At 36.4% G+C, this 27901-nt stretch overlaps 1 protein-coding gene across 4 annotated transcripts in view; it reads right to left on the reverse strand.

Annotated features, from left to right (window-relative positions):
- Positions 1–27901, reverse strand: part of LOC135097465 (E3 ubiquitin-protein ligase HERC2-like) — a 229028-nt gene that overhangs the window by 172531 nt on the left and 28596 nt on the right. For all 4 annotated transcript variants that reach the window (XM_063999465.1, XM_063999433.1, XM_063999564.1 and 1 more), the window contains 13 exons: positions 25848–26094; positions 22860–23020; positions 20921–21077; positions 20131–20324; positions 17757–17951; positions 15758–15889; positions 9916–10012; positions 7786–7896; positions 5582–5814; positions 5249–5438; positions 4661–4816; positions 1953–2138; positions 1554–1677 (listed from right to left, as the gene is read on the reverse strand). In XM_063999465.1, coding sequence (XP_063855535.1) covers positions 1554–1677; positions 1953–2138; positions 4661–4816; positions 5249–5438; positions 5582–5814; positions 7786–7896; positions 9916–10012; positions 15758–15889; positions 17757–17951; positions 20131–20324; positions 20921–21077; positions 22860–23020; positions 25848–26094 — 2183 coding nt within the window. The remainder of the gene's footprint in view (positions 1–1553; positions 1678–1952; positions 2139–4660; positions 4817–5248; positions 5439–5581; positions 5815–7785; positions 7897–9915; positions 10013–15757; positions 15890–17756; positions 17952–20130; positions 20325–20920; positions 21078–22859; positions 23021–25847; positions 26095–27901) is intronic.

The raw sequence follows: 27901 nt of genomic DNA on the forward strand, positions 1-27901 counted from the left end.
AGTGAATGAAGCAACTCATCCCTAGCATATGCTTCCTATTCAATTGACAATAATGACTAGAAAGAAGAATGATGAATCTAAGACTCCTGAGATGGAGAGTGGTCTAATCAGTTTGTGTAGAGTTAAGTGTTGGTTCAATTGACAAGATGAGCTGGATGTCGTAAAGCTTTGAAAAAGCATGAGTTAAGTAAAAGAGAGAAAGTGATGGAGCAACTGGAGAATTTGAAAAGTGAGTGGAACACAATGAAAGAATGAAGTAGAGTAATCCCTCTGCTATTCATCCTAATTCGTGCACAGCACATTCAGATGATGCATTTGTCCAAATATTGCCCATGTCTGATTAATTCTCACAATTTACTGGACATCAGTATGGAAAATAACATACATACAACCAGTTGTAAGCCACATATTTATGACATTTGTTACAAATACTTATTATTGGAGATTTTCAACTTTTTTTTCCCTACATCTTCTATAATAAACATAATGCCTTTTTTTCAATGCAATTTACCATATTTCCCATCACATATGAGACTAACACCCAAAACATCTCCATTTGATACTGCAGTTTCCAGATGTCTCCAGAATGAAGTATATGAATTTATGAATTATTTTAAAATAATTACAAATCAAAATAATGCTAAAACAAAATTAACATAAGTCTGTTAAATCACTGTCTTGATGTAGATACAAGATGACCACTGCCCAACTACACACACCGAAAATGATAAAGATTTACCTTCCTCCTAACATGTGGTTAAGTAAAGATAAGCCAGTTTCATTCACTCCAAAGATATGGAGTCATATAATTTTTGGAACTTTTGAGATATGGGGAAAGCAGTGAGAGCAGATGGGAAAGATGAGCTGTAGCCAGTGTTGTATCCAGCATAACAGGCAACCATGCTTACAGAGGGGGAGTTGATACATTGTTATTCTATCTGTATTCCTTGATGAGCTAAAACACCAACAACTTAGGCTGATATCACACTATGCACTGGTGCCATATGTGACTACTCCGCATTGGCTGGGAGCATTTACTCACTCATAACACTTACTGATCTAGTCCTTGATTGGAGTTATTTGAAAAGGTGACTCAATACACCCGATTCAATGAAAAGAGTAGTTCAATTCAAATGAGTGAATTGTGAGCCTTACTTCATTATTACTCCTGAGCCATCTGCCAAGTGTTGGCAATGAGCAGGCAAGTGTTTTGAATATAAATCACAATAGAGTGGATCTTGATCATATAAGAAGAGACTTAACTTCTGCATTTTAGATGAAAACATGTTGAAGAAATTAAAATTAGAGGAAGATCAATTGTATTTCAATATATTCATGAAATACTTATGTAAATGCTTAAATAAGCAATTACATGGGTTTAGGAATGGATTAATCCATTTCATATTAGTTCTTATAGGGAAAATAGTTTCAGTTTATAAATAAAATCAGTTTCCAAATATCTTTTAGGAACTAATCAAGTTCAAGAACTGGGGTTCCACTAAAGAAAGAATAAATTTCACTGACATCTAAGGATTCTTAAAGGCCACACTCACCTGAACTCCTGGACATCATAAACTTTCCCATTGACAACAATCCAGAGGCCACCATCTTTGTTGTGATTTTCTAGGTCAGCCTTGCGTATGACTGGCATCTCTTCTGTCTGCTTAATTGTATTCACTGAAAATAAATAAATAAATAAATAAATAAATAAATAAATAAATAAATAAGATAAAGTTTTATTTGCAAGAAGTGCAAGTCATTATCCCTAGCTATCATCACAATAAATCATTAGTTCCATGGCTTTCTTAATTATTTATGAGACTAAGGACCATTTCTATCCATCATTAGACTTGAAACTGCCAACCAAAGAAATGCCAGTCACAAGGACCAACTATGCTATGAATATAAAAAAGTTGAGCAAGATCTGAAAAGGTTCTAAGAACACTATTTACCAATAATTCCAGGCCAAGCCATGTCCTCAGTATCTTCTCGGTCAGCACCTGGTGCTAGCTGGTTGAAGCGGTCTAGAGGTTCCAAGAGAGCCAATAGGGGGGAGATGAGATCACAGGACAGCACCACATTAGAGCTATGCACACACACAACCAATAGTGACACAAACAGCTCTCCCAGCAGTAGGCCTGAAAATAGGAAAAAAAACTTTAGTCTGACCTCTTGGATGTAAAAGCAAAACAGTGATACTGAATCAAAACATCTTAAATTAGCTGTTGAATTTAACCAATCACAATCATGACAAAGAAAAAACAAAAAGACATTTCTGCATGATATATACTGGAACTTGCATACCCAAATACACACAAATATACAGAGAGAGAGAGAGAGAGAGAGAGAGAGAGAGAGAGAGAGAGAGAGAGAGAGAGAGAGAGAGAGAGAGAGAGAGAGAGAGAGAGAGAGAGAGAGAGAGAGAGAGAGAGAGAGAGAGAGAGAGAGAGAGAGAGAGAGTGATATATACTGGAACTTGCATACCCAAATACACACAAATATACAGAGAGAGAGAGAGAGAGAGAGAGAGAGAGAGAGAGAGAGAGAGAGAGAGAGAGAGAGAGAGAGAGAGAGAGAGAGAGAGAGAGAGAGAGAGCAACAACTATGCTGCAGTGTTATGACTGCCTTGTTTTTCATGCATTAGCCTCCATTCTTTACTTCCTTGCTTTGTTTTCAACTGCCATTACCACATTCTGAGCTAAGACTGTATATTCTCCATACCTGTACCTCAGCTTGTCCCATAATGCCCTAAATTCCTTTGAGATACATGTTCCTAAATACTTCCTCTAACAGAATTATGATATTACAGTGTTGGCAGATAAAGTTCAGGCTGGCCATATGAAATTGCTGGTAAACAACTTTTTTTTATTATGGAGAGGCAATGGCCAAGGAAAACAAAATTTATAATAAAAAAAAAGGGTCCACAGAGGTGCCATTCCCCAGAGTCAAGAATGGTCATCAAAAATTAAAGGATAAGGGTCTTGAAACATCCCTCTTGGAAGAGTTCAAGTCATAGGAAGGAGGAAATACAGAAGCAGGCAGGGAGTTCTAGAGTTTACCAGAGAAAGGGATGAATGATTGAGAATACTGGTTAACTTGCATTAGAGAGGTGGACAGAATAGGGGTGAGAGAAAGAAAAAAGTTTTGTGCAGCAAAGACATGGGAGAGGGGGAGGCATGCAATTAGCAAGATCAGAAGAGAAGTTAGCATGAAAATAATAGCAGAAGATAGCAAGAGATGCAACTTTGCAGCAATGAGAGAGAGGCTGAAGACAGTCAGAGGAAAGGAGTTGACAAGATAAAAAGCTTTTGATTCCACCCTGTCTAAAAGAATGGTATGAGTGAAACCCCCATACATGTGAAGCATACTCCATACATGAATAGATGAGGTCCCTATACAGTTAGCAGCTAAGAGGGTAAAAAAAAAAATTGGCAGAGACAACTCAGAATGCCTAACTTCATACAAGCTTTTTAAGCTGGAGACGAGATGTGATATTTACAGTTTAGATTACAAGTAAAGGACAGACCGAGAATGTTCAGTGTAGAAGAGGGGGACAGTTGAGTATCACTGAAGAAGAGGAGATAATTGTCTGGAAGGTCATGTTGAGTTGATAGATGGAGGAATTGAGTTTTTGAGGCAATGAACAATACTAAGTTTGCTTTACCCCAATCAGAAATTTTAGAGAGATCAGAAGTCAGGCATTCTGTGGCTTCCCTGCATGAGCTGTTTACTTCCTTAAGGGTTGGACATCTATAAAAAGACATGGAAAAGTTCAAGATCATCAGCATAGGATAGCGTAGAATAGTCATACGACTTAGGCCAAGCAACCAGACAATGTTTGTTGGTCTTTCATCCATTTCCAACTTTTTTATTACATCTAATTTCACTTCCATGGAGATGGCTTTCCTTTTCTTTGAAGCACTACCACCAGAAGAGTCTCATTTAAGCTTGGGAGCCATAATGAAGGGCAAAAAGTTCCCAAAAAGACAAACAAAAGAAAGAGAATGTAGCACAATCCAATATGGCATACAACCAGCAAAGGTATACAAAGCTGTCTTCCTCATATAGTGCCATGTGGCAACATAACCACAAAACACCGTAGGTCGAGGACATTGTAAAGTGAGGACCCCATATATTTACATCTTTGGATGACTCGGATATTTGTATAACTCAACAGGGGTTGTCCCCCAATTGATAAAACTTAGTGATGGTTTCCTTTACATAATTCCCAGTACAATGAATACTTGATTTGCAACCCTAGAATAAAGAGTTGGTCTGATCTGTGTTTAAAAGAGGAACAAAAACTGAAAAACTCCTCATTGTAAGGGGTAACAATTTCTGGACTTAAGTCTAATGTTAACTGACACTCCTATGAACTTCCTCTAGTGGGGAAGACATCGCTGATGTCTCCATTTCCACCTGTCTACACACTTCATCCTTACAAATTTTAGCCCTCTCATTTTTGCATCCCATCTTTTTTTTCTAGTAGAATCTTCTGACACCTCCTAAATGTTAGAGGAGCCTTCAATACCATGCAAATATGTCAAGGCAGATGTTATTTGTCTGTGCCTGAACAGCTAATGTGAAAGAAATATAGAGACAGATTGTAACAAAAGCACAAACTCAAAACACTTGAGGACTATAACATCCAGTGTCATACCTGTAATGTCTCGCTGCAGAATAGTGCATGTGAGTGCTGTGAGGCGTGTGTTAATAGTTGCCAGGGAGGTAGCAATAGAGAGTGTGTCTGAGACATGACCCACTAAGAGGGTCAAGTACTTCCTCAGCAGCCAACCAGCACCCTCAACTTCACTCTCTGTAATGCAAAAATATGTAATTTAGTCTGGAACAGGACATTATAAGAATGTGCCATAACCATTCTAACATTTATACAAAATAATATGTGACATGGAATATGAAAAGATTAGCTATATAAAAATCAAAGAAGTAAGTGAGAATACCATTGTTGGAATGTTTCTTGGGGATATCTTTACAATAAATAGGAACCAAAAAGATGGATAAATTATGGAAAAAAAGGGAGAAAGAAAGAAAATTAAAATATAATTTCTGGACAATCTCTCTCTCTCTCTCTCTCTCTCTCTCTCTCTCTCTCTCTCTCTCTCTCTCTCTCTCTCTCTCTCTCTCTCTCTGTGTATTTCCCAAAGCAAGGAAGCCTTTACGTATAAAGTTACTTTTACTAAAATTGAAAATTTGAATTCATTGCAGTTATGTGACTTTCTCCTGATACCTTGCATGATGTGCCTGGGACTGACATTGGTCTCCACAGGGAACAGGTGACTAACAAGTAGCCTCTGGAATCTGAGTAGCAGCTGTATTGAGGGAGACAGCTCCCCCTGTCCACCAAGCACAGGCCCTCCTCGTTCACCATCCACCAGCACCCCAGATGATATCATGGACATGTTGTCAGGGGCAATGGCCTGAAACCATCATATTTATCAATAATTAAGTAAATGATTATGATTATGTTGATCATCATCATATCACAATAATAATAACAAAAGCATGATAAGGTTAACTGAAGAGTCTAGTCATCTACTAAGATTTCCACATTAGAACTTGCCTGTAGTCTCATAAGTGTCTGTGTTGAAGCATTCCTCAGCAGCTGGCGGACCAGATGGAGCAGTGGCAAGGTAGCTGACTGATCCTCTGAGACAGAATTATCACAGGAACGGCGTGAAGCACCACCTTCTACACGGGTGTTTTTGCGAGGGCTGGTATTTATGCCACCAGTACCACTGCTACTCCCCTGCATCACTTTATTCTTTTCTGTCCATTCAGCTTCTTGAACTTCAACTGAAATAGTAAAGCTGCACTGCAATAGCCAGAAATATACTCTTTCATGCTTTCAAAACATCGGGACATTCCATAATGTAACACAATAAATTTGGTTACAAAATTTTTTTCAATTTTAATGGAATTGTTGTGGTTCACAATAAAAAAAATCCAATGGAAATTTTAAACAATTAATATTTAATGCTATAATTAACATAAAAAGCTGCAAAATATTTCCTTAAACTTATTGCTTTTCCAACTAATTTTTGTCAAAATATACATTGGGTGTAACATGAGTTTCTGCAGATATTGCCAGAGTTGAAAGTACAGGTTATTCTAAGTCAAAAATGTTCTATGCATGTATGCATTTTGAGGCCTTGTTTAACTGTGGTGTGAAATTCAAGTGTGGCCTGGCAACAGATACAACAGCCAGGCCAGGTGGATAACCATGACAGATAAACACCATATCCAAACACTCCACGTAACTTAAAATTACGTAATACAATCTGAATGTATTCATTGTCACTGTCTCGGTGGGATCTGCATATAACTGACTAGCAATCAGCTGATTTGCTGCTAGTCTTGCTCCTTTCCACTTTCTGCCCAGGCACACAGCCTATCATTTCATTAGTCATTTATAATCATTGTATAATGTTCATCAGTAAATCACCTATCTGTTGCTATCACTTGTTTTGTTAAGGGATACTGTAAATCTCCAAAACTTGTAGAATCATGACTAAATAAATCAGAATTTCACCAATGGACATCTAGGTCTACACATCCTGGCCTTTGTATATGTTGCCAGGGCACACTTGAATTTCACACCACTCGCAAACAATGCCTCACAATATGCATATGTGCATAGAACATTTTCTGACTAAGATTAACCTGTACTTTTGACCTGTAGCAGTACCTGCAGAAACTCATGTTACACCCAGTATGTAATTACAAGATTAAACTTTGAATAGAAATGTAGAAATTTTAGATTACATATAAAGAATCACGCACAAATTAATAAGAATAAAATATTAATATTTAAAGCAAATAGAGTTAAATTTACCAGTATCTGACACTTGTTCCTGAGAACTCCCCAAGAGGAATGGCTGCAACAGCCATTTGTTCCTGTCACTGCATTTATTCTCTGATCTTTTTCTTCTTTCATCCCCTCTCTCACATACTCTAGCACTTTGTCCTCCCATTTTACTAGAAATAATCTTCTTGCACCCACTGGCTCTGTCATACTCATCATCACTTTTTCCGCCGTTCTTTACTTACAGCCAAACTACCTTCAGGTGATAAACCTTATCTCTTAAATCACTTTAAATTTTATTCCTTCACCTTTATTTGATATATCTGTATTTACATACACTAATTACTTCAAAAATTTTTTCACACATCACAATTATTTTTCAAAAAACTCACTTTAAATATCTGGATCTTTAGTATTTATCTTCATTATATACCCAAATCTTGTTTGTATTCATGAATTAGTTAAATTATTACATCACAGTCATTTATACTTTCATAATTACAATCCTATTTTTCATCATTCACCCTTAAAATTGTCTTTTTTGCCTTAGCACCCCTTTTTCTCTCATCACATTCTATTTCCAACAATCATTTTCTTTTTACTTAAATTCTTCAAATCATGACAAAATGCATCTCCATTGCCTCATTCATCTCTGACACTTCTGTCAAACTGACCTCCTTCTTACACTCTAAAATTAACAGCTCAAACAATATCCTAGTTCATGTTAAAAAAAAGATAAAAAGTAACCACTAAAGTTTTCTGTGCTCTCCCTGTCAGTTCCATCCTAGATTAGTGTGATCATGTGTAAGTGGGGAGGGGTTGATATATTGCTATCAAAAGGGGGCACCTCTAGTTGCCAGTCCTCCTCCCAATGCTTAAGTGATCAGCAATGCTTTGGAGATCTCAAAACCTTAAACTTGAGTCTTACCTAATCAGTTACATTAAAATTAAATAATACTTACATTTGATAGCAGCAGTGAGAGCCATCTCCAACCCTCCATCAGCCATCAGGCTTGACACCAATAAGTCAATCATAAAGCGCCTTCCTGAACTCATGCTGGATATGTCAGAACCTGCAAAACATGCACTAGAAATTTCAAATATGCACTTATTCGACTAAGTGTAAACTAATCCAAGATTTAATAGTAAGTAAAGACAAGTAAAGAATAGTTCACGATAAGAGGGAAGAACCATAAAGTATCAAATGCTGCCCTCTGGTAAGTTACTGAGGTCTGTATACTGTACAAGACCAAGGTATAAAAGATAATTTGTATCCAACAGCAAAACAGCTATGGGTTTTACATGTACAAGCCAAAATTTATTCTTAAATTTGAAATTTTAGAGTTTAAAGTTTGTTTATAAAATGTGTTAATTTTATGAGATATGTAAGTATATGTGACTTTTATTGTTGTTTTTTGAGAGCTCACGAACTCACAAAGCAAATTCTTAGATGATCAAAGACTTTCCGAATCTTGTTAATTTTTTCTGTTGCGTTGTTTGCATATGCCTGCAAGTTATCAGTGAAGTGAAGTGCTTGCAATATATTGACAAATCTGTTCACTGGCATGACCTTGCAGAAAATTGGTGTCTGGACTACAGAGTCAGTAGTCCAATAATCTCTGTAGTTATTTTTCTTGACCACTCCCATCAGCATCACCAGGGCCAAAAAAATCATCATCTCAGGTACTGTAACATCATGCCACTGATGTTCACGAGACTCAGGACCTTTACCTTCTCTCATGAAATACACGTAGCGGTTTGACTCGGTTACAATTGTTTCCAAGATATCTTCATCCCAGAAATAATTGTAAAATTCACACTCCCTGCTATCTACTATGAGTGCTTGCACTTTTATTCCTGAGCTTGACCCATCAAAATTGAAAACTTGGGGCTCAAAATTTGACCCATCTATCCAGTCCCATCAGCTAGCAGGTCTAATTAGGTCAGGAGCAGCAGGTACCCTCCCACTACCCTGGCAAAGTGGTGTTTTGTGGTGGGTAGACAATAAGAGGCAAGGTGTGCCATGTGTCTTGTCACTGTCTTGCTGCTGTGTGAATGTACTGGAATCAAGGTCATCACACTTTTCATCATCACCATCTTCACTTGGGACAACAGATGACCGTTGCCTTACACATGAAGACCCTAGACCCCCTTCTCTTTTTCGTTGTGCTGGGTGCATAAAACCAGCCAAATGTGTTAGAAGGGGAAGATGTGACGGCCCAGCAGTGGGAGGAGGAGGAGTGTGTGATGGCAGGAACACACCAAAGTATTGTGCCTCAAGTTGTTCATCTTCCTCCTCCATTTCCTGATCGACTCTTCTTCCTTTCTTCTTTTTCTCCAAAACTGATTGGCTTCCCTGTGTCACACAATTTTGTCTCAATTATTCCCTATTTTCCTATTTTCCTAAAGCTATTTTTCTCTTCTTCCATTCTATTTTCTATATCTTTTTGTTTTCTATCATATCACTGTAATTTCTTTAGCTGGTATTTGTTTATGAATCTTAGCAATCAACTTCCAACTTCATATACATGTTTACTAATTGTGTATTATCCTTGCACAGTTATCCATATATTTAATTTAACATTTAAAACCAAACTTAAATATTTTCTACAAGGTTATATATATTGTTTGCACATGTCATTTCCTCTGATAACACATTCCACTAGTCTACTGCTCTGTTTAGAAAGATGTATTACTGAACATCCTGTCTCCTTTTGTCTTGTCGAACTTTTTGCTGAGTCAATTTTTGTGACAAAATTAATAATGGGATGGAAACTGATTTGCTGTTAAAATATAATGTCAAAATAGAAACAGTCAAAATTCAAGACAATACTATACTTCCTAACAATGCATAAATATTTTTTTTTTTTTTTCAATTTACATGATCTTTTGGTGTTAGTTTCTTAATTGTCACTCACAAATCTCTTTTTTCTTTGCTCCTTTTAAGATGTGATGACTTGGTCTATAGCTCCATTTAGGTCTTCTATCACTTCTTCCATTTATCATACAACACCTGTCTACATTAAACACTACATCTCATGTATTGCTCCACTCAATCTCTGTGTGTGTGTGCATAATGTAACAAGTCATACCTGTACTGGGAAGAAGAGAGGAGAGAGCCTTGGCTCTCTCCTCTGCAGTGGGCAGTAAAATTGACCATCCAGTTTGCAGTGTGGCTTGTGCAGCAACCTGAAATATAAATCAATGCAATTCAATATGTATGTGCATAAATATATATATATATATATATATATATATATATATATATATATATATATATATATATATATATATATACCTGATGTCTCTCACTGCAAGAGTATCCCCTGAAATGGTGGCCATGGCACAAAAGCCTCCACCTCAACCTATCCAAATTTTCTCTCCTTACTTGTTCGAGTATAATGTACAGTAAAATCCCTCTTATCCGGCATTCGAGTATCCGGCAGCTTCAAGTATCCGGCACATTTTTCCCCGAGCCTTAAAATCAATAAAAAATCAATGTGTACTCATAAAATCGATTAAAATTCCTGTGCGAGGTATACTTCGTCCCCTAGCCACCAGAACGCACTGCTTCGTGCCACCCACGGCCCACTGCACTGTGTTTACTCAGTGACTCAGTCCCACGTGTGCACTGTTTATCGCTTGACGCCTTCATCATGCCTAAAGTTGTAGAAAAGAGGAAGAGTGTTGTGCTTACACTTAAGCAGCTGATCAGATCAGCTGCTGATTAAGATCTGCTGATCTTTATGGTAAGATGCGTGAATGTAGGGTGGTGATTGTGGACATAATTTCACTTCTATTCAAGTATCCGGCAATATTCAAGTATCCGGCATGTCGGCGGTCCCGTTGATGCCGGATAAGAGGGATTTTACTGTATCTACTACCACCTCTTTCACACAGTAAACCTTTTGCCTCCAGTCACTTTCAAGTGGTCTTCCTCTTTTATTAAGACTTTTATTTTTACTCACAAGTAATTTCTTTTAAAACTTTTCCCTCTTCATACTCTCCGTCAATTATATCCTCTCAGTTTGTTTCTTTTCATCCATTCCATGACTTCACACTTCACTCTGCTTCCACAGATGCTTATACTGCATCTCTCATATACATGGTCATTACTAAGATGTAGATAGGTTAGTGTGTGTCGAAAGAAGGATAACAAGCATGATCCCAGGACTGAGACTCACTCCACCAGGATAGTTTAAAATTCCTTAAGTTGTATTCATTGGAAAGGCATAGGGTGCATGGTGATATGACAGAGGTATTTGAATGAGTTAAAGGACTCAGCAAAGGAGATACTAATTAGGTTCTCATAGTCACAGAACAAGTAAAAATTTGTACAAATGACTAAAAGTGAGACAAATTCAAACTTAAAAAGGAAACAGCAAAAACTTGTTAACAAGTAGGGTTATGGATGAGAGGAATAAACTTTGTGAGAACATAATAGATGCAGAGACATTAGAAACTTTCAAGAGGAAGTTAGGTAAATTTATTGATGAAGATGAAAGACTGAATTTTAAGTGCTCAACACCTTTCTTGAGTTGGGCAACTAGCCTTTTGCAGTATCCTTATTTTCTTATGTTCTTATGTTCTCTCACTCTCCCATCTTGCCAATCCACATGCCCCCTTCAGATTACATTTCTACAGCATGTACTCTTGACTACTATACCATATTCTATCTCTAAGTCTAATCAATATGTCAATGTTGCCAAGAGATTATTACATATTCCTTACAAATTTCTTTACATCCATGGACACATTTCTCCCTTACATAACTTCTGCAAGTAATCATATGATGTGTTTACCTTTCACAATTCTCTCCCTCTCATTTTCCCCATCCATCTCATTATGTTCATAATAATGTCCCCAGATAGTTAAATTATTTTACCTCCTCCAATCTCTTATCCTATAACCACCTCACATCTTCCCACTGCAGGTATACTCACCTTACAAGGAATTTTGAAGTCACAGTTCTACCTCCTTCCTCTCACAAACTATCATCATACTTTTCTCTATATTTACACTATAGAACTGATCCATCACACTCTGAAGTTACCTTTTATTCTCTATAGTAAGAAAGTGTCATCCACAGACATGTTACCATAGCCAATCCCACTCCACTTCAGTTTCAGTTTTGAAAAACAAGACCTCGAACTTCAACTCTCACATTCCTCATACCACCACCAATAAAAATATCAAACAATCCAAGAGACACCACACATCCCTGTTTCACTTCTGCTCCTAAGTGGAACTCCCTTCAGGCACTCCATTGACCATCACAAACATCTGCTTTGCAATAAAAAGCTCCCTGATATCATAAATCTTAAGAATTCTCTAGAGAACTTCCATATAAACTGTTTCATATGCTTTCTTAGGGTCTACAATAACCTTTCCTATGTAAATACAGTAAGGTGCGCGACAATGAACATGATTTGTTCCAATGTAGCGTTCATTATAGCAAATGTGTGTTATGGCAACTGAAGAACCTATGGAAAAATTAATTGGTTCCAGGGAACCAGATAATAATATAAAAAAATTACACAATTTAAAAAATACATCAAAATGAGCACATTTGTACTACTACATTTAATATAACACAAAAAATACATACAGTACCCTCCTTAGTTTCACGCCTAGTCCTAAATTCCTACCATCCCAAGTTTTGCACATTATCACCCCAAGTATTGTGCTGCCTTGACAAGTATAGGTCACATTTACCTACTGTCAGCGTCACACGTATACATACAGTAAACTCCCATAAGTCAGAGCCGTCTCCCATAAGTCTCTCTCTCTCTCTCTCTCTCTCTCTCTCTCTCTCTCTCTCTCTCTCTCTCTCTCTCTCTCTCTCTCTCTCTCTTCCTTCTCTTTTTGACCTTTTACAGAGAACTATTTCATTTCTCTTTCTCTCTCTCTCTGAAAATAAGAACAATCCTAGAATGAGACTGACTGAGAATGAAAATGTAATTATGTATACAAGTGTGAGAAAGGATGAAGCAAAAATGACATAAAATGAATGAGGGGAGAGAGAGATAGCAAGGTATCATCCCCTGGTCCCTTATCTCTGACAGATAATGGGGAGGGCAGGTGACAAGGAAGAAGGTTTGAGACAAGACAAAAGAGGGAAAAGAAAAAAGGGAGGAAGGTACAGGCATCGGACAGGTGAGCAGCAGCTCACACAGCTGGTGAGTTAGTCTTGCAAGTTTTAGTTTGTTATTCTAATTAAATTTTTATTAAAATTTAAGTGCTCGCATGAATGGTGAGTTAGTCTTGCCAGTTTTGGTTCATTATTCTGATTAAACATTTATTAAAATTCCAGTGCTCACACAAGTGGCAAGTTCATTATGTCAATTTTGGTTTGTTATTCTGATTAAATATTTATTAAAATTTCAGTGTGTTATTGCAGTTGTACGTTATAACAACAATGCATTGTCACGTCACTTTAATTAAGAAATCTAATCTACATAATCTTTTCTCTCCTAAATCCTACTTGTTCCTTACTAATCTTCTTTTCACCCCTATAGTTAATACAGTAAAATCCCTCTCATCCGGCATTTGAGTATCCGGCAGCTTCAAGTATCCGGCACATTTTTCCCCGAGCCTTAAAATCAATAAAAAATCAATGTGTACTCATAAAATCAATTAAAATTCCCATGCGAGGCATACTTTGTCCCCTCACCACCAGAGCACACTGCTTCACGCCACCCGCGGCCCACTGCACTGTGTTTACTCAGTGACTCAGTCCTGCGTGTGCACTGTTTATCGCCTAACGCCTTCATCATGCCTAAAGTTGTAGAAAAGAGGAAGCGTGTTATGCTTACACTTAAGCAGCTGATCAGATCAGCTGCTGATTAAGATCAGCTGATCTTTGTTATGGTAAGATGCGTGAGTGTAGGGTGGTGATTGTGGACATAATTTCACTTCTATTCAAGCATCCGGCAATATTCAAGTATCCAGCATATCGGCGGTCCTGTTGATGCCGGATAAGAGGGATTTTACTGTACACTCATCCCTACGACCTTTACCTGTAGATACTTATCTGGCGTTTTCTATCTCCATACCAGATCATACATACACATGGTGTCTAATCTATTACTACATTTCCATAGTTTAACATTCCTGCAGTTATTTAATTTATGCTTATAACTTTGCCATATTTTAACATACTTTGTCTCCCCCTCCCTGCCAATTCCTCCTTGCATAAACACTTACTCTCTATCCACTTCCATACACATACAAGACACTGTTACTTTCTCTACTGTTTTCTCATTTATCAAATTATCACAATGCCTTTTCCTTACACCATTCACCTCCTCCTTAATACTAGCAAGAAGTACAATGTCTTTATTCATTCATACGCTCCTATTCTTCTCCCCTACCCTTCTCTCTCTCCTTCTAAAACAACAATTTGATCCCAATGAAGTTCTCACTTGCCTTCCTACTAAATTTTTCATTTACTCTCCTTTTACTTTTTTCTTGACTTTCTTATTATGAGATTTCTCAAGTTGTTCTCAACACTCTTATTTCTTGTGGCACATATTTTTACAGTCTCCTCAATATTGATCATTTACTAATTTCCCTTTCCCCTACCTCAAACCCTTTTATAGTCTATCACTTATGATGCTACTATAATCATTATACCTTTATATATATTAGGCATCTCTTTTACAATTGATTTTTCTGTCACTCTGACTTCTCTTCGTTTCAAACATACCTTCCTCTTGTATTCCTCTCTAAACTCTTTCCTGTCCATCCTTGCATTAACCAACACCGTGTTCACTTTTCCTTTACCGCCATTCTTACGATGCTCCTATCTATCACTTAATTTCATCTTAACTATGACAGCAGAATGACCCAATCCTTTGGGTATCTTCCTCGGTACCATAGCAGCTAACAAATCTATCTCTAATCAAGTGCTACATTGCCAGTAATCCCTATCCATATAACATTCTCAATAATGGGGAATAAACAAGATAAGGTATCAAAAAACACCTGCAAATGCTTGCATCTTCATCACATGTACCCAACATGAACACACACACATTTCCTAATACAGGTCAACCATCACTAATTCAGCAATCACTAATCCAGTTCTATCACTAATCCATCACTAATTTCAGCTAGTGTAATTTCAAATTGCACCACCTGCCACTGCTACTGTTTGTTTGTGCTACTTGCTGCATAAACAGCTGGCATCACTTCCAAACACAGGAAAGCCATTCCAATTTGTTTTTCTGCATTTATTATTAAACCTGCTCAGTTTTAGCTCGTCACACCTCCAGTGAATAAAGGAAATGCTTTTTGTTGTGTAAAGTACAAATACTGTATCCATAAATATAAGATTGAACTTCTGAAAAAAACATGACAACAATGTGTATGCACGAATCTTGTGTGAATTATACAGCAATGGCCCTACAACAGTTTATGACAAAGAAAAAGAGAGAAAAATTTCTGTGTCTTTGCTAACAGTACTGGCTGCAATGATACTATCATGATCAGCCAGAAATCAAGTATCAGTGTCAGTATCACCAAAAAAAGTGGTACCAGTACAAGCCAACTTATTAATCAACTTGTACTGATTTATTGGGCATTTTAAAGGTAGGATGAGGAGGTTACCTGTTGGGTCAAATGTATTCTAACCTATCCTCTTTGTAATCTGGCAAAATCACCAATCCAGCACCATACTGGTCCCAATGATGCCAGATTAGTGATAGTCAACCTGTACAAAACTGAAGTCCATTTCAACTCCAACATATCTCAAGGGCAAGAAAACTGATCCTTATCAAACACACTGCAAAAATGCCAATTGTGTAGAAAATCCATTCTTACTAAATAGATTTTTCTGGTGAATTTTTATACAATAAGAGAAAAGATGTAGAGGATGGCATGAGAAAAATTTCCGAGACAGAGACTCATTTTTTAGTAAGCAAAGTTCAGTACCTGTATGGTGGGGAGGACACCAGAACTGCTGGCTAGGTTGACAACACGCTGCTTGAGACTGCCCAATAGTGATGAACCAACATGGAGGCCAACAGAATCCACATCTGTATGGTTCTGCACAGCTGAGTGGAGCTACAAAAAGGGTTAAGCAACATTAAGTAAAATTTCATTGAAAGCAGTGCCAATCAAAGCACCAAAAATCACTATTTTCTTTGAATAAAAAGTCATCCATTATTTGCTAATGGGAAATATCTCAAAATATAAAAACTGTCATTCTCCCAACATATTCTCTCATTTTACCACAAACTAACATCTTATCATGGGTCTTTTTATACCTTTCAATCATGATGTTAAGGGACTGTCTGCATGTAATTTTTCATAAATATATTTTCTATCTACATACCAGGCTGGCAATCCAACATGGGGTGGCCCATATAAAACACGACATACTCATACACACACCATTCACATTCTTATCCCTGACAGCCTTCAGTGGAATTGGATAGTCTTGTGGACCACCCTACTAAACTGCATTTTTTTTAGATTTATGAAAATATTTTTTTCTCTCCTGAGTTTAGGGAGTAATGTGAACTATCAAATGGAAAAGTTGATTTCAATAAAAAAAATAAATAGCTACAATAAGATCTTAATACCCACAACATGCAGCATCATTACTGACACACTGATGCTATGACTGACATTAATAAAATGTGATTCAGAAATTCCTTTCCCTTTCAAATCTTGTCACTTGATATCCTTTTCTCATGTGATGTTGAGAATGGGTGGGACTGAGTTCTACTCTGCAGTTTGCACGAGTACAGTCAGGTCACTGCTCCACTAATGGCCCAAGTAAAACATGATTCATATTAGAGTTATAATGAAAGTAATGGCAAAAATTTAATATAGTTCTGATGTGGCTGAGACAAACCCACCAAAATTCAAACAAAATATTTCCAGACAACAGTAAAACCTCACTATGTCACATCTCCTTAAATCAGATATTGGTAAAGTCAACTACTTTTAAGGGAAGAGGAAGGGCCTGTATAGAGCTGCTGCTGTTGCCTCCACAGTAATGCGAGTTTAGTGAGAAGAAGAATGGGCTATGGCAACTACTGCTATTGCTGCCATCAGCATCCACAGTGATATAAACAGTGAACATTTATCAGGTGTGTGTGTAAACAATGGCTCAGCATGGTCTTTTGAAGATTGCTACTTTATTGTATCAATTTTCATCCACTATCCTTTTGATGTTTCATGAACTCCTATGTATTTATTACTTTCAGCTCTATGTATAAAAAATGTAATGTTATAAGTAGTCTGAAAATATTTTATTTTAATTCTTGGGAGGGCCTTGTCTCATCCAGATCAGAACCATGGTAATTTTTCTATTATTGCTTTCATTAAAACTCTAATGCTAATTACATCTAACGCAGGCCGATAGCGGAACCAAACTCACGCATTAGTGGCAACCTGACTATATTATAAAAAGTTGTATGCAAGGTTTAGTCTGTCTTCTCTCAGCATGATTGGTGGGCAGGCTTATTTCACCCAGGCTGAGCAACATGACCATGGCAGAGGTTGCTGAAAAATAGTTGAGTAAAACACCTTGCAAGAAGCCATGCAACAACCAACCAGGCTCTAACTCATGATCCTTCCTCCCTCTCTTACCTCTCTTTTCCTCTTTGTTTCCATGTATAGAAACACACACACACACACACACACACACACACACACACACACACACACACACACACACAAACACACACACACACACACACACACACACACACAAACACACACACACACTCACTGCTACAGCAAGATGATGTATTTACCTCCTAATGAACTTGGTGGTATTAAGTAATTTTTATTAAAAAGTATCCATGGTGTTTCTTGCAAAGTGAATCCACACAGCACAGAACTTGAGCATCCACTTAGAATATATATACACAAACATAGAGCCAAGCTTCTGGCTAAAATAAACAAAAACAGTGGTTACCTGGAGCCGGAGAAGGTTGAGGCCAGCCACAACCATACACTCTTGTTCTTGGGAGGGGATGCGGTCCTCAGCTAATCCCTCACCCACCCGTTCAAGTAAGTCATTCATCTTTACAAATGTCTCCTCACATACTTCAACGACATATGGTATTCTGGTGGACACTGACCATGACATCTTTGTGCTCCAAGCAAAAGTCTGCAAACAAAATATTACAAGCTGATAATCCTTTATAGTGAATGCTATGGACTGCAAATGTTCTGGATTTTTTACTTCTGGATTTAAATTCTTCTCTGAACTTTGTGTGTTGACACACACACACATGCATACACAGCAATTGATATAATTCAAGAGAGAGAGGGTTGAGCAGACTGTGTTTACTTAGACCTAAAAAAAAGCATTTGATAAGGTACTACACCAGAGACTGCTATGGAAAATTCAAAATATAGGGGGTTTGCAAGGAAACACACTGAATTGGATCATAGACTTCTTGAGGGATAGAGAAGTGAGAACAGTAATAAAGGGAGAAAAATCAGAATGGAGTAGAGTTACAAGTGGAGTACCACAGGAGACAGTCTTAGCCTCCGTAATGTTTCTGGTGTATGTCAACGATATGGTGGATGAGGTTGACAGTTATATAAGTCTGTTTGCAGATGATGCAAAATTATTGAAAAGAGTGGGAAACAATATGGATTGTGAAATATTACAGAAAGATCTAAATAAGATATATAAATGGAGTAAGAAATGGGAAATGGAATTCAATGCAAAGAAATGCAAGGTGATGGAATTAGGAAAAAGCAAAAGAAGATTGACAAGTTCCTACACCATGGGAGAAGTGGAAATTAAGAAAACCAAAGAAGAAAAAGATTTGGGAATTACAATCAGTGATAATTTATCACTAGAAAAACATGTAAACAAAATAGTTGGGGAAACCTATGAGTTACTAAGAAAGATGAAAGGGGCATTTGCTTACATGGATGAAGAGATGATGAAAAAGTTGATGGAATATGTGATTCGACCAAAACTGGAATATGCCACAATTGTTTGGTCACCCCATAATAAAAAGGAAATAAGGAAAATAGAAAGGATCCAAAGAGCTGCAACCAAATTGGTACCAAGTTTGAGACATTTAACCTATGAAGAAAGATTAAGGAGATTGAAGCTTCCATCATTACAAGAGAGAAGAGAAAGAGGAGACCTGATTGCTATATACAGCTTTAAAGGTTAAGGATAAAGTAGACAAAGAAGACTTATTTGTGTGGGACTCAAGAGATACAAGAGGACATGGAGTGAAACTGAAGAAAACAGCAAGTAGAAGAGATGTCAAGAAATATGGTTTCCCAAATAGAAGCATAGAAATATGGAACAACTTAGATGAAACAGTGGTACAAGCAAAAAATATTCAAGAATTTAAAGTTAAGCTGGGTGTTTATAGATATGGAGACAGGACAGCACGAGCATAGCTCTTTTCCTGTAAGACACAACTAGGTAAACACACACACACACACACACACACCTCTACTTAAGATGAACTTACACTCCATAAAACTAATTTTGTACCAAGAAACATAGTAGAAAACGAATTATGAATTGTGTTGTGTTAAGGAGAATCATCATAACTTGAAGATAATGACTGTACCATATATTCCCTAAATATTGTAAAGATTTCATATTAATATGATAAAGCAACATCATTCATCCAATTATTGTAATGTTTATATTTTACAAGAGCACAAAAATATGCATTAATTATGATAATGTCAGCACTTAAAAATCTTTCAAATATTGTAAATTTCTGGATTTTAGAATTCTGGATAAAGGATTCTCAACCTGCACTATAAACCTTAGAAAATCAGACTTTATGACAAGTGCAACACTTTTTTTTTCAGTGATATTCATATTGAGATGTTTGCTCTCTTAATCTATAAGAAGCATGAATATAAGCAAGAATATATGATTAAAATATTTCATATAAATATAAATTAAGTATATAGAAGGCATTTTATTAAATTATATCAAGTTCTGACATCTGATTTCATTTGAACTTAATAACATTACTGGATTTTAGTTTCTCTCTAATGGCAATATTCCACATTTTGAAGACTGATAGTTGTAAATATTTACTTTCACACAAACAACCATTCATTTGATAAATAGATAAAAATTAAGGAGTGGAATAACTAATTTCCCCCAACCCTCAACTTTCACTATTTTTATGGTTAATGTAACCATCTCAAGGAAATTTAACTTTAAAGAATCTTTATTGTTATTTAATGCTCTGCATAACTAACATCAAACTCCAACCACTATTATGATTAATTTAGAACCATTTCAACACTCACAAAATTAATATACAAAAAGATACATTTAACCAAACCTGTGATGGGCCACAAGCAATTCCAATGATGTTCTTGCCATGTAGAGAAGACATGAGAGTGGGTTCAGCTAAAGCAACATGTGGGGCATCTCCCAGCTGAGCTTGATCATTGCGACCCCACACCAGGACCTCACCCTCTTCCGTCAACACAACAACATGCATACACCCAACACCCACTTCTATCACTTTCTTGCCTGTAGACACAGAAATACACTGTACTAAATGTGTCAACATAATCAACTTCATATTGTAATCTATATTGCTTTATCATGGGAAACTTAAAAACTTAATGCTTTCATAATTCATCTGAATAAACAAGATAAAGCTATATGTTTTAAATGCATCATGATTAGTATATTCAATGCCCAAAATGCTTCAATTTGAGCCTTGGCTGACAGAGAGAGAGAGAGAGAGAGAGAGAGAGAGACTGTTTTGTGATGTGACTGCTGATTGACTGTGTTTGTATTACAATATTGTCATGTACCCATAAGATGTACTAGCTTTCTCATACCTTCACATTTCAAAATACATAACAAGTGCAGTAGTAAACTGAAATCAGAAGCATATATTTGCTATACCCACCTTATGATCCTCACCCATCAGCTGTCTTACCCTCAAAGGCTACACCATCAAACACCTCACTCCCAATGGTGAGTCAAAATAATTAGACAGGGGATTTACAAAAGAAAGTCTTCACATCAGAACTTAGTTAATGTCCTAGGATATTAAATAGACAAAGAATTTGCCTGCTTCTAATGACACAAAAGAGGGAATCATACTGTTTTCTCACCTGTCAGTCCTTTGACTTGCTTGGGATACCTGACATGTTCTTCACTGTTGTGGCCAAGACGGTGGTTGTCTCCTTTACCCCAGGTGAATAGAGCACCAGACTTACTTAGAGCCAGAGAGAACTGGGCTCCACAAAACACACGGCAAATCTCTTGGCCCTGAAAATAGAAAGTTTTGTTGTTATAGTTACTGAATGCTACAATATTACTAACCAAAGTGTAGTTAGCCTTCTGGTAGCACAAAGTTTAGTAGTTCCATGAATTACAGATCTGGATTCCCTATCCAAGACAGGAAGAAATTTCTGATAATTATTTTTTTATTCTGACCTCTTTTTTCTTTAAATTCTCACTAATTTTATTTCAAACAAATCATAACAGTAGCTAGATTTTTTACACCAGTCTAATGGTCTGAATCCCTCCAGGAAGAGCAGAGCCCTGCCAGCTGCAAAAGGCTTCCTTGTGGGAACACATGGATACAGGCAGAGAAGGGGGCTCTGACTTGCCCTAAAGTATGAATGAAACAAGAAAAAGAGGGTGATAAAAAGTTTCAAGAAGGGGAGGCTAGGTAAAGTAGGAATACAAGAGGTTTATATGTCAAATTTAGCATTAAATGACTGAATGAATGGAAATGAAAGTGAGGTGTGGCAAGGACTAGAGGGCATAGGTGGGGGTTACTGTGATAAATTATTGAGATAATTTATCATGATAATGATATTGGGTTATCAGTCATCTGATAATTATTTTTCCTGCATTGTCGATTCATCAATATCACTGATATTTTTTGTTCCAAATTAGTAATAATCAATAATTTTACTTTTTGGTTGCAACTTAACATAGGGGCAAGCTGCACATGCTTTGGAGGCAGAAATAGGTAGGTCCGAGCTGGGAACCGAACATATACTGAACAAAGTGCAAGAGGCCAGTCTTGACGTCTTCTCAAAACGTTCACTCAGCTTCAGTCTCTCACCAGCTGTCGGATGAGAGGTCATGAAGTGTTGCTCTTGTGTGCTCCCAGTTTTACGTGTGCTTTCATTAATTTTCCCGTGTTCCTGTGCTTCTTCCATTCTAATTTTTTGTGCACATGTACCTATGTGAATATATGTACTATTCAGTGCTATTCTTCATTTATTAACATTTTGAACACTCATGAGGTTACGCCCCTATTCTAAGCTGATCCTATTTTCATTGTAGTTATTTTATTTAAAATGGTACTTTTCATTAGTGAAAAGACAGAATAAACACTGGATTTGAAGTTTTCAAAGATTTTTCTAAGTTTTCAAGATAAAAATAAAAATAAAGATTTGGATTCATCAATTTTCTATTTAAAATATCAATATCGTTATTGCTAGTATTGGAATTTTGTATTTATTGATTTATCAGTTACTGCCCTATCAGGTGATAAATTTAACGCCAGTTATTGATTATTGGTTATTGCCGATAAGGTTATCATTATCAATTTATTGGTTATCATGATTTTTTTTGTTATCACATCCAGCTATCCTAGAGGGAATAATAATATGGTGCAGTATGGGTGAGAAAAATTTGGAGAGGTAAAAAAGGATGTGTTCTCCTTGTCTCCAACAATATGGAAAGGCATAGAAGTAAGTGGGCAGTGTAGATTGAGAAAAGTTTGGGCAGTGAGGAAAATAACCACAATGATGCAAGTGTCAATCTGTCTTTATGCATTTATAAAGGCGAGAAGGGAGATGAGGAAATCTTGAAATGACCTGAAAGAGTACCTCAGAAAAATCTAGACAAGGGTAAGGGTTGTGTTCGCTGGCAATACTCTAATAAGTCTTTCTCCATTATGTGTGTGTGTGTGTGTGTGTGTGTGTGTGTGTGTCAAGTGCATACACAGTGACTTACTGGAGATGTACAATTGTAGCTAACAGGAAGAGAATGTATTATAAATATTATTAAAAGCCAGTAACCTTCACCCACCTGTAATTTGTCCACAAGCCGTGGCACCTTGGAGCCATCTGAGCCACCCCGTCCCAGCTTGCCATAGTCTCCATCACCCCAGGAGTACACATTACCCTGGTCTGTCACAGCAATGGTTTGAGCATCACCACTTCCACATGCCACATCAAGAACACGCTCTCCTGAGTGAAAAAAAGAAGTAACTTTTGTTGTTATCTATCTCCTGCATTTGATATACACTAAATAATACAAGAGATAGCATTCTTTAACACGGAATTTCAAATAAATCGGCAAGGCAACAAAATATTGAATTAGAAAATAAATGAGATATTAAGAAGATTTCTGCAAAGTCATCACCACACCACCTAAACTGAAACAAGCCAGAGTTAGAGACACAATGCAAACACCGAAATGTGGTAACAAACTGCTGCAGAGGAGCATCAGCAAGGACTCGGTCACATGACAAGCAGACTGGGTACTCTGCATCTATAACCACCCAACATGTTCAAGCTCAGATTGACTGCATGTGAGTCAACTCTACCACATTTTATGAACTAGTATGTTCATAAAATAAGACAAGTGTTCAATAATTCTGAAAAACACCATAATTTGCGAAGTTAGCTAGTAAAATAAAATGAGTGTTCAATAGCTTTAAAGGGGCCATTATACACAAAATTCAATAAACAGAGGTTCATTATATAAAGGATTTACTGTGTGTGTGTGTGTGTGTGTGTGTGTGTGTGTGTATGTATATATATATATATATATATATATATATATATATATATATATATATATATATATATATATATATATATATATATATATATATATATATATATATATATATATATATATATATATATATATATATATATATATATATATATATATATATATATATATATATATATATATATATATATATATATATATATATATATATATATATATATATATATATATATATATATATATATATATATATATATATATATATATATATATATATATACTGTATTTGATGGCTTATAAGACGCACCTTTTCTCCAAAAACACTCTCAGGAAATGAGCCTGCATCCTATGAGACCAAGGTTCAGCATTGGAGAAGTGGTTGGTGGTAAGTCTATGGCAACAGAGGGTCTAAAATCAAACCCCAGACATTTTCACATATGTAAACAAAGTGATGATTGGTACTATACCACAAAATAACTCTTTCTTTCAAGGTAACAATATATAATAGGTCATACTTACCGGTAATTCACATAAAATGACACTAGTCAGGAAGAATTTGCCTTAGTGACCATGCACCACACATTGCATGTACCAAAACAAACATTCAGTCAGTTACAAGCCGAATCCAGTGACACAGTCAAGCTTCACTGCATTCCTTACAGTGTGATGCCGTTACTCCTTGAGGTAAGACACACTTTCATACAATTAAAATTGCACTTATCTTTTAACATTCTTATGAACAAACTTTATTTTACCCCTGTGGTCTCTCACAGTCACTGCCGACACCATATGCCAGGTACATGTTTACATCTCACGACAGGATTGGTACATAGGCTACTGGGAAATATTCAAGTTTTTAAATGCAAAATATTGGGATCTAATAATGATCTAAATGCATGTGAGAGTCTTCAAATGTCATGTGAAATCCTTCACTTCATACTCAGAGCTTAAATCTGCTCATTTATCTTTTTTTTTTTTTCCATTACAATGTCTGCCAAAACTGGGTGCATTTTATGAGCCCATGCATCTTATGAGCCATCAAATATGGTATATATATATATATATATATATATATATATATATATATATATATATATATATATATATATATATATATATATATATATATATATATATATATATATATATATATATATATATATATATATACGAGTATATATTGGAATCTCAGTTTTCGAACTTAATTCGTTCCTGAATGCTGTTCGAAATCTGAAATGTTAAAAACCTAAACTATTTTCCCCATGGGAATCAATGTAAAACAGATTAATCTGTTTTCAGACACCCATCCACCATGCCTTAGCAAGTAATGACCAACACTCCCACTGCTAAGATGGACACTCCATAAACATCTCCAGCTTAGAAATTTTTTATCCAGAAAAGATGTACTGAATGAACTTAGTGACACAGAACTCATCAAAAGATACTGTTTAGACCATACAGGCATTCTCTTTGTCACCAATCAAGTGAGGGAAGCCTTACAGAGTGACAAAGAGAGGAGCAACCCACTCACCACCAAAATGAAGGTGATCATAACACTTAGGTATCTTGTTGCTGGGAAAAGCTATTGGGAAAATGCAGCTGCGCAGTAGTGACGGCATTGTGGGTCATGGATAGAGCCACAGGAGGCTTGGGATTACTCCTGAACACCGAACCTTGTTTGTTTACATCAAGGTTCTTCAACGGGATCACATTTAACTTAATTGAAATACTGTCTTACCCTCTGTGTCTCTCCTCCAAATATATAAAAATGAAGGAAATATTTATAGAAACTATAAATTAGTAATAAATTGCAGCTTTTGTTACGTCTTGTAGTATTTGAAATCAAGTAACTTTGTTCAAAGACTGAATTATACCACAGCAACCAAAGCAATTATGAATTAAAAATTTTTATTCAAAAACCGAATTGTTCAGAAAGGGAGACATTATGTAATTGAGGTTCCATTGTATTTATATATTGTCTGTATATATACAGACACTCCAACCTACAAATGAGTCAGGTTCCAGATGGTTGTTCATAAGTTACTGTGTTTGCAAGCTGTTATTTTGTAAAATATTTTGGGTGTGCAGTATCCTCTCAAGTTTCATTCTTACTTTCTCCCAAAACCACAGAGCTTAGGGTAACACTGAAAGGAACTTATTTATGCTAGCCACATAGCCAAGCACTGTATGAGTGTTAGTTTTACTCATATATATATATATATATATATATATATATATATATATATATATATAAAAGATAAAAGTAGCACATACCTTTGAGGGCAGTGACTAGAGTGGGTACACTGTGGTCATCTGAAGAGCCATGACCCAACCGGCCATAGTTGCCACGTCCCCAAGTGTAGAGTTCTCCCTGGGTAGTGATGGCAGCACTATATGTGGACCCACAGGCAATAGATACCACTGTCTTGCCCTGTAGTTCTTGCACCAATGTTGGTTCCTCCCGGGAATTGCTGTCTCCATGGCCAAGGCGGCCACCATCCCCATTGCCCCATGAATAAACCTGATGGTGACCAAGCAAACTTGACACTGAGATGACAGCACAACAAAATGATTGTTTAATTTTTGGTCAGAAACAAAGAATTCATGGGAAAAGAATTCATGTTCTAGGAAAAGAATAAAACTAAATGTGAGAAATTGTTTTACACATTATACTCCTAAATCTATCAATAAATATAGTTAAAAGGTCTATAAACATTATGAAACAAAACCATCTTTTTGAGTTTTACCTGTACACTTGTGACCTATTCTGAAGCATACTGTTATTAAAGTAATCTTCTTAGCTTTCTTTCTAGTACATATTCAAGGGTACCATGCCAGGCAACATGATCAGTATATATATAAAAAAAAAATCCTCTGGAGATAGTAGACACCTGGCAAAATTATAATAACTCTCAAGCTCCCTCATAAGCAATGGAGTAAGTGGGTGCTGTGACTTGCTTCTGACTCAGTTGTGATCTCCATGAATGTTTCCCTTTATGTTTCACAAAACAAGGGGGAGGTCATATCCTGTCCTCTAAAAGCAACTCTCTTCCTTCCTACATGCTCCTAAAACATATGCACCTTTCATTCAAAATAATTCAAAATAAGAAATGGCTCCAATAATACCAACCTCAAAGCCCCCAACAATTGAAGAGACCAAAAATGTTCCCCGGCTGGATTGCTCTTTCGGTATTAACACAAAGTGTCCTGACACTTCATTAACTTCTGCAAAATTCATAGTCTTAGATTTAATTTTTAATGTGCAGAACATCGTCTTTCCTCTCTTAAACCTCATCTTCTTTTCCTCACTGAAACACAGGTGTCTAAGACTATTGACAGTAACTACTTCCTTCTCTGTTCCCTCTTACTTTTTCTATCCTCTATTTCATTCCAAAACTGGATGTTCCATCTATGTGCATAATGGCCTCACAGAGGTGATTGTGTCTGGCATGGATGCTCTTTCTCTCACCCTAAACCTTCCAAACCTTGGTTTAACTCAACCTGTTCTCATGATATATATATATATATATATATATATATATATATATATATATATATATATATATATATATATATATATATATATATATATATATATATATATATATATATATATATATATATATATATATATATATATATATATATATATATATATATATATATATATATATATATATATATATACTTTTTTATGTAGGAGGGTCACCAGCCAAGGGCAACTAAAATCCAATAAAAAAAATTAAAAAAAAAGCCCACTGAGATGCTGGTCCCCAAATAGGGCCCAAAGCTGTAGTCAAAAATTGAAAGATAAGTTATCTTGAAACCTCTCTCTCTTTAAGGAATTTAAGTCATAGGAAGGTGGAAATACAGAAGCAGGCAGGGAATTCCAGAGTTTACCAGAGAAAGGAATGAATAATTGAGAATACTGGTTAACTCTTGCATTAGAGAGGTGGACAGAATAGGGGTGAGAAAAAGAAGAAAGTCTTGTGCAGTGAGGCCATGGGAGGAGGAGAGGCATGCAATTAGCAAGATCAGAAGAGCAGTTAGCATGAAAATAGTGGTAGAAGATAGCTAGAGATGCAACATTGTGGCAATGAGAAAGAGGGTGAAGACAATCTGTTAGAGAAAAGGAGTTGATAAGACGAAAAGCTTTTGATTCCACCCTGCCTAAAAGAGCAGTATGAGTGGAACCCCCCCCCCAGAGATATGTGAAGCATACTCCATATTTGGATGGATAAGGCCCTTGTACAGAGTCATCAGCTGGGGAGGTGAGAAAAACTGGCAGAGATGTCTCAGAACACCTAACTTCATAGAAGCTGTCTTAG

This window comes from Scylla paramamosain, chromosome 1 (genome assembly GCF_035594125.1).
Source record: "Scylla paramamosain isolate STU-SP2022 chromosome 1, ASM3559412v1, whole genome shotgun sequence".
NCBI lineage: Eukaryota > Metazoa > Arthropoda > Malacostraca > Decapoda > Portunidae > Scylla > Scylla paramamosain.